The sequence below is a fragment of the Pinus tabuliformis genome, chromosome J (genome assembly GCF_031772625.1).
Source record: "Pinus tabuliformis cultivar Carrire ecotype Pingquan chromosome J, CPIR1, whole genome shotgun sequence".
Lineage (NCBI taxonomy): Eukaryota > Viridiplantae > Streptophyta > Pinopsida > Pinales > Pinaceae > Pinus > Pinus tabuliformis.
This window is the reverse complement of record NC_142295.1, coordinates 1,503,418,307-1,503,426,683: the sequence shown is the minus strand read 5'-3', so window position 1 is coordinate 1,503,426,683 and position 8,377 is coordinate 1,503,418,307. Positions and strand designations below refer to the sequence as shown.

Sequence of the window (8,377 nt, the reverse complement as noted above, 5' to 3'; positions counted from 1 at the left end):
GCGTGAAGTTTTTTGAAGCTTTTGAACTGTTTTTTGAAGTTTTTGAACTGTCTTTAAAACATCCTTGTAGTAATCCCTGTGTTAGAGGAAGTATCGTTAATGAATACAAAGTCCCTCTTGTTGTACGTTGTTGAAACTTTGTTATCAGAAAATATTTCTTTTGTTACGACGCATCAAAACATAGTGTTGCTAAAACACCATTGCTGAAACACTGCATTCAGAAATTGACGAAACTGCGTTGCTGAAACACCGTATTTCGCAAACGATTTTTATTTCCGCTGTGTTAAAACAGAGTATTGTTTTGTTTTGTTCAATTTTGTTTGGAATTATCATAAATTTCCAACAGAGATGGCCAAACAGTGTCTGAAAACCCATGATCTGCTCCTTATCAGCGGGCCCATAACGGACGCTGGGAAGTACTTAGCTTATAATTTCAGAGACGTAGTGTTGGCTCCCAGTGGAGATTCTCGGCAGAAAATGAAAACCAATTGTGTCTTAGAACTGCTGATTGGTAAGAGAATTGAGTCCTTCCAGTCCATGGACGACGATGAGGCGTCTGCCATGATACGCTCGATTTGGCGGGAAATTGAGAATGGAGGCAAGCCTGTTAATGTGAGTAAGGCGCTCTCATTCCTTATGGTGAAAATAATATGCAGAGTGCTGATGGGGAGAAAATTTTTGACGGACGAGTTGGACGACTTGGCGAGCATGAAAGGATTAGCAGAACTTGTGGGGGAGTTATCATCTGTAGTTGGTTCTTTTGATATTGGAGATTTTATTCCTTCTCTTGGATGGTTGTATTTTCAGGGAATCAGAAAGTGCATGAAGAAACTGCGCAGATATTTCGATGTGCTGGCCAACGAGATTATCAATGACTACATAGAGCGAAGCAAGCGAAACAGCCAGCGGGGAAATGTTTTTGTAGACGTGTTGCTTGACATGTGTGGGGTGGAAAACATGACGGAAATAAATGTAAGCAGCAGGAACAATATAAAGGCCCTTATTCTCGACATGTTGGCTACTCGAACAGATATGTTGGTAGTTACTTTAGAATGAGAAATGTCTGAGGCATTGAGGAATCCTGTGATGATAAAGAGAGTACAGGAAGAGCCGGAGTCGGTTGTGGGCAAAGATAGGCGAGCGAAGCCATGTGATTTGGTGAGTTTGGAGTACCTGCAATGTTTTGTGAAGTAAACACTGAGACTACATTCAACGGTACCACTGTTTCTTCCCCACGAGTTAATGGAGGCATGTACCATAACGAGATATCACATTCCTGCTAAAGTGAGGCTCATCGTGAGCAAGTGGGCAATAGGGAGAGATCCAGCTGTGTGGGGAGGCAACGCTTTGGCTTTCAAGATGAAGAGGTTTATGCAGGGTGACAGACATATAAATATAGATGTGAGAGGTGAGGACTTTGAAATCATCCCCTTCGGATCAGGAAGGAGAGGGTGCCTGTGGACGACATTGGCACTTGAAGTAGTGAGCCTTGCACTCGCCCAACCATTAGAATTCTTCTATTGGGGTTTGGAACGTAGAGAGGACGTCCTGGGGGAGGAGGAGTTGAATATGACTGAATCATATGGTGTGATGATGCCACGACACTTCCAGCTCTTTGCAGCTTCGGCCATGCCCTTGCCTATGAACTTTGTACTTTGATGCATCTATATGTATGTGTTTAGATAGGATTTTTTTTTTTTTATGTTTGAGTGTGCAGTTCAAGTAGCCGTTGAATATATTGGGTATGCCTATATAGTTGAATTTCAAGAATACCATAACGTAGATGGAAAAATATTCCTCCGCTATAAAGTGAAAATTCAAAAATTATATTTTGAAGATTTCATTTTAATTTATTATTATTTATGTATCACTCGAGAACGCAGCCTATCCACACAATAATTCTACTAATTTTTCTATATGTCCAGAGAAATAATTTATATGATATACATTATATTTTTTTATTATATCAGTTGAGAACACAGCCTATCCATACAATCATTTTACTATTTTTCTATATGTCCAGACAAATAATTTATATGATATACACTATATTATATTATTTTATTATAAAATTTAAATAATTTGAATTTCTCTCTACTTGATATTGTTCATCCAGCTAAGAGCTTAATTTTCATCCTCCTCCCACCTATCCAAGTTTGACACATAACTAGTTTTCAATGCTCCTTTTCTATTCACCTTCTCTCATACAAAGTTCCTTCATGCGTGGACTTCAGGTGCGTGGACTACTTGTTGTGTCTCAGTGAGTAAGAATGTCACATTCATCTTTCCCCTCCATCGCTATAAAATATCTACAATATTCGATTCCCAGAGTATCTGCAACACACCAAATGAAGGGCTTTCACTGTATTCGTGAACCTCCTGCAGCAAGATTTTATAAACATTCAACCATTTAGGTATTACGATTGTAGGAAACACTCCTTGCTTTATTGGTAAAGAAAAATTACAACTTCAGCATTTAACAAGAAGAATTTTTGTGATAGGGAAATGTTATATTACTCAAATTCAATGAAAGTTTGTGGACAAGTTGAGCAGGAATTACATCTGGGAAACCATCATTCTATATAAACTTGCGATAATGGTCGACAATGGTAAAAAGGATTTTTATATGACACTTCGTATATAAAATTCCTTTTAGAGAAGTGGGAAAAATAATCAGGATAGAAACATGCAACTTTTTAGCATTTCAGATTAGATACCATGTCTGGAAAATTACCTCTCAAGTTGTTATGTAAAGATATATGCACAACCAGCAAAGCACATTGTAGCATTTTTCTTTGAAAATGACTATGAAGGGAGAGAGAGAGTTTATCTTGAAAAGAAACACTCACAAAACCCCGAAGAGAAAATCTATCTTCAGAAGAAATGCTTAAAATATGTCCAAGCGCTTAAACTATTGAAATCACGCTAAATCAGATTAGTCTGATGATTATTGTCAAGTGAATGGTTAACTTCCACTAATCGATGCAAACCCCATGAAACATATGGCCACAATCGGGTAGCACTAATCGCTAAAGAAAATCGAAGACTTGATTTGAATGTCCAAAATATATTTGATACATTGTAAAATGTATCCAGACAAGACTCATGTGCTTCACATAGGCCTTCATTTACATGATTGTTTCCAATTATGGCTTCCATTTTTCCAAACGTTTGGAACGCTAATTATGAAGATGCCATAAATCGAATGATCTCTTTTGTAGCCAAATAAATTGTAACCTACTTTGTTCTGCAAGTGACAACGCTAATTTGTTATGCTTATGAGAGATATACCTCTCATACCTCCGCCAGGCATGAGGAAGGAGGGAACGTGGCCTCATGCAGCACCTATGTTACCACCGTAGCCTGTAAAAAAACGTGTAAGAAACGAGACCAAACGGAAACTCCTTTTTCTACGGTCGTTTTAGTTAAAGGGAGCATATATTTTATAGGAAATATTTTAGGGGTCATAGTTTGCTCTCTTGCAGGTTATTCTCAGCTCTGTACTTTCACTTTTTATTTTTATTGTCTATTTCATCATGTATTTATTCAATAACCTAGATGCCTATGCCAAGTATACATAAAGTTTGATTATTTTTGTATATTATTCTCTTTTTGGTTGATTTGTTTTCCTTTAACATGTATATTGTTAAAATTCATAATTTAAACACTATTGTATATGTGGCTCAAGAAGTTTACATTTAATTGCAAATTATATTTATTGTTTATAGTTATATATTTATGTATATATATAATTATTTGGATTTTTTTTAAGGAAACAATAATTAACTGAAGGTCCAAAATGCATAAGAATGTATACAACAAATGTATAAATTTAATAGTCAATTTGCTAAACATCAATTTGGTATTTAAATTATATAGCTTTTTTAATAAAATTTTGGCTGAAAATTTAGTTGAAACTATATTGAAAACTGAAACTAATTCTGTATTTTTCATTTTTATTTTCATTTTCTTGAATACTAAACCTCAAAACTCCATTTCTAGAACCGTGGTCGTTTCTCGTTTCTGTAACATAATGCAGTGCAGCACAACACATCACATTTCTTAAACGAAAGTGTGGGTTACTCGCCATAGACAATGTATATAATTATTTATATTTACATCAGTCTAGAATTTACTACCACTCCGAACAGACAACTTGGTTCAAAAAATCATTGTTAACTACACAGTCCAGTCGCGCAAGTTGGCAACTCCCATTTATTGTGTCGGTGACATAATCAACACTAACTTACTGTGTCATTAACTTGTACCAATTTATAAATATTCATGGTTGCATGTTTAATCTTAAGTATACATTTATATATCTGAAAGTTATATCATGTTCCCTGGATTTTTTTACAAATAATGAGGATGTATACTCCTTCCATTGGAGGCTATATTTAAAAAAAAAAAAAACAAGAGGTATTTTTTAGTCAAACCATAACCATGTTTTAATTCTGTAACTATGGCCTAAGTCACATGGTTTATGTTCTTGTCCATGTTCAACCACTATGAAGTGAAAGGAAATGAAAAACAAAATGATATAATTTAACATTAACTTTAAAAAATGGTATACCTTTAAATTTAAATTTAACCAATTTAATCAAAATTAAATAAATTTAAAAATTGATTGAATTCAAAATTGAATTCCAATCAACCTAGATTTATATAAGAAACTTAAACAAAATATTCCACCATCGATTAAATTCATCAAATTATATATTTGAATGCAACGAAAGAGGTGATTGAGACTATTGCATAATATTAAAGAATGGCCTTATACTCTAGTCAAAAATCACATGCAAAAAAAATTAATTGATTTATATGCGAGAATAGAACAAAAATATTTCACCATCAATCAAATTCATCAAATTTTATATTTAAATAAGATAAAATGCAACGAATGAGGTGACTAACAATATGTCATAACATTTCAAAATTACCTTGTATTCTACCGAAAGAGTCACATGCGATGCATTATTGAAACTTATTAACTTATTTATTGTAGAAATGTGAACATATGAATCTTATTTCCACCATAAATGTATAAATGTGTTCTATCTTTTGTATTTGTTTATTCAAATACAGCCTTAATTTTTTTTTTTCATATATATAAAAAATATTTATCACTTTTTGGATTTTCAAGTTCTTTTTGGGCAATCTTTACCTAGTCAAATTTTTTCTAGACTTTTGAAATTGTTTCATAAGTTATATTAACCCAACTAGTAAAAATAAGTGTAGAAAACGGATCCATTTTTTCCTCACGATTTTCTCGATCTTCCCAAATATTCCATACCTTTGATTTGTATACCATCACTGATGTGAAACCATGACATATGATTTAGCAATCTCTTCTCTTTGATAGCGGTTTGGATGAAGATGCGTGACTATGAAAATGTTTGATTTGATCACCATGAACAGAAATTATGACAAATAAAGAAATCACCATATAACTCCTCACTAATGATTTTTAACGTGTGTTATTGACAACTACCCACAATCGAAATCTCACCATCGACAACAAAAGAGGAGCATTAATTTATTTTATCTCAATGCATAAAAGTCACATCTTGCACACTATCTCCTAAAGTTCATGTTATCGAGTAGAGAACACAAAGAGCTCTACAGTCGGGAAAGAAGCCATGTGCTCTCAGTGAAACCCGGTAATTAAAATTGTTGTAAAAGGACAATGTGCTACCTATGAAACCCAATTTCGCAAATTTGTTGCAGAAAGATATACATCCTTACAAGGTATTCCTATATTACTAAAGTCCCAGATAAACAACCGAAATATTTCCAAAATGGTTTAGAACTATATCTTTCTTTTTATACTACTACAGTCAAGATATACATCCTTACAACGTTCTTTCTATATTACTAAAGTCCCAGATAAACAACCTAAATATTTCCAAAATGGTTTAGAACTATATCTTTCTTTCTATACTACTACAGTCCTGGACAGACTTACCCAATATTTGCAAAATGGGTTAGAGCTATATTATTATTTTCTTTAAATTGGTTGAGCTTGATTATCACGAAAAACAAGTGAAATGTAAGAGACCTGAAGTTAAATCAAAATTTTGAACACCTTGAAACCTAAAATTAGTCATAGAAAGCTCACACATCAATCATGTTCACCACTATTGCATATATCACCTTGCACCTTTTCTTTTGTATTGCCATAATCTTCTCACATATACCTCATCAATTCTCGCATGATAGTTAGTTCTGCATAAACATAGGGACACATGAAAAATATTACATAGACCCCCAAAAAAATAAACATTCAAACTCGGTCGTTCGTTCTTCTTTTCAAAATGCCTACAAGCTCCCATCGTGGTTTTTGTCAAATGTCATGAATATCTCTCACAATTGCGCGATTTGGCCTTTGTCCAATTTGAATGACATGTCGTTTCTCTGGCTCATTTTCTTCAATCCCTCCCCACTTTCAGTTGCGCCTCTGATTTGATATTTTATGAGTCTTCGGTGTTCCTTTACACCTCGCAGTGCAAATGCTAGTTGTTATAACCGATGGACGAAACTAGAATCTGATAAATTATATATAATGACATGCTAATGTGCCACGAGTGCTCACATCTGCAATCACAATGAACCAATGGTTTCAACTGTATGAAGCTCAGGATATGATTGAAACACAAGATTATGTCATTTGATCTTGCAACCTACCGCTGACTGAACCTATTCCACCATGTTAAATTTTAAATAGATCAGTCATTAACTATGTGCCATGCAGCTCAACACATGATTGGACCGCAATGTCATTCAAATGTATTATCACTAGCATAACTACATTTGCCAATGTAGTTGATATATGCTGATATGCATATATCCACCCACCAGATTAATAATTGATTATTAATAACTATATAAATAATAATGGTAAATTCAAATGTATTATCACTAGCATCACTACATTTGCCAGTGTAGTTGATATATGTTGATATTCGGCCACCCACCACATTAATAATTGATTATTAATAACTATATAAATAATAGTAATATTAATTTATATTTATATAAGTATACTTATTATATTAAAATTATTTTATATATTAATATAATATTAGGTCTTACATAAAATTTTACTAAGTTATAATTAAAACTATAATATAATTCACATATAACATAATAATATTATTTTGTTATTATTTATCTCTCACCAATATCATGAATAATTATTATATATTTATTAATATAACCTTTAATATGTTTACTTAAAGTAAATTAAAAGTATCAACTATATATAGATTATATATTAAATTAAAAAAATTATACTAATACTTACAAATAATAATAATAATAATATGATAAATTCAAGGGATTAAAAAAAAGTAAAGACTAATATTACAAATCCATGTGATTATAAATCCAAGGGATCAATAGTAAAAATACAAGGGATTGATAAACCCACTGAAGGGATTAATAAAAACATGTGATTATTAATACTATAAACAAAAGCAACTAATAAACCCAAAAGTTTAATATTATAAACCTAATCAATTAGTGAACTCAAGGGATAAATATTATAACATAAAGGATCAACAACCCAAAGAATCAATATGAAAAATACATGAGATTAATAAACTCTAAGAATTAACAATTTAAACCCAAGGGATTATTAATATTATATACTCAACAAATTAAACAATAATAATAACTAATTAATTCATTGAAAATTATTAATTAATAATAATTAATTAAATACTACTATTAATTATTAAAAACAATAAATATTTTTTTTATAGTTTTTATTAATTATTGTTAATAATAACAATAATATTGTTAATTTAATAATAATTTATTAAACCATGAACCATGAACCCAAGGGATTTATATAAAATCCAAAGAAAGAAAATAAATCCTATCAATAATAGATCCAATGGATCAACACTAAAAATTTAAGGGATTATAAACCCAAAGAAATAATATTAAATCCAAGCGACAAATATTATAAATCCATTCTATATAAACTGTAACATAAATATCATAAACCATAAAATAAACATGGTTGACCATTGTTAACAATGATTATAAAAATAAGGGATTTATATTAAACCCTAGGATTAATATTATAAACCTTATGAATAATACTATATCTTAGGAATATGAACCCCTAAATTAATAAACCCAATGGAATGATATTATAAGCCCAATGGAATAATAAACCGAGGGGATAAATTCTAAAACTCCAAAGTATTATAAACCCACGGCAATAGTATTAACAATTTATAGGCCATATATTATACTAAAATACAATATAATTTAGTGTGTGTGTGTGTATATATATATATACACACACACACAATGAGTTAACACAATGGATTAATATTATAAATCTAATGGATTAACAGACCCAATG

The 8,377-nt window shown here is 31.6% G+C and overlaps 1 protein-coding gene and 1 pseudogene across 1 annotated transcript; both read left to right on the top strand.

Annotated features, from left to right (window-relative positions):
- The first annotated feature begins 348 nt into the window (after window positions 1-348).
- On the top strand, window positions 349-1,056 carry LOC149233138 (cytochrome P450 750A1 pseudogene; annotated as a pseudogene).
- A 186-nt stretch (window positions 1,057-1,242) lies between these two features.
- Window positions 1,243-1,659, top strand: LOC149233137 (cytochrome P450 CYP736A12-like). The gene has a single exon (XM_089382102.1). The coding sequence runs from the start codon at window positions 1,243-1,245 to the stop codon at window positions 1,657-1,659; it is 417 nt and encodes a 138-aa protein (XP_089238228.1).
- Window positions 1,660-8,377: the final 6,718 nt, after the last annotated feature.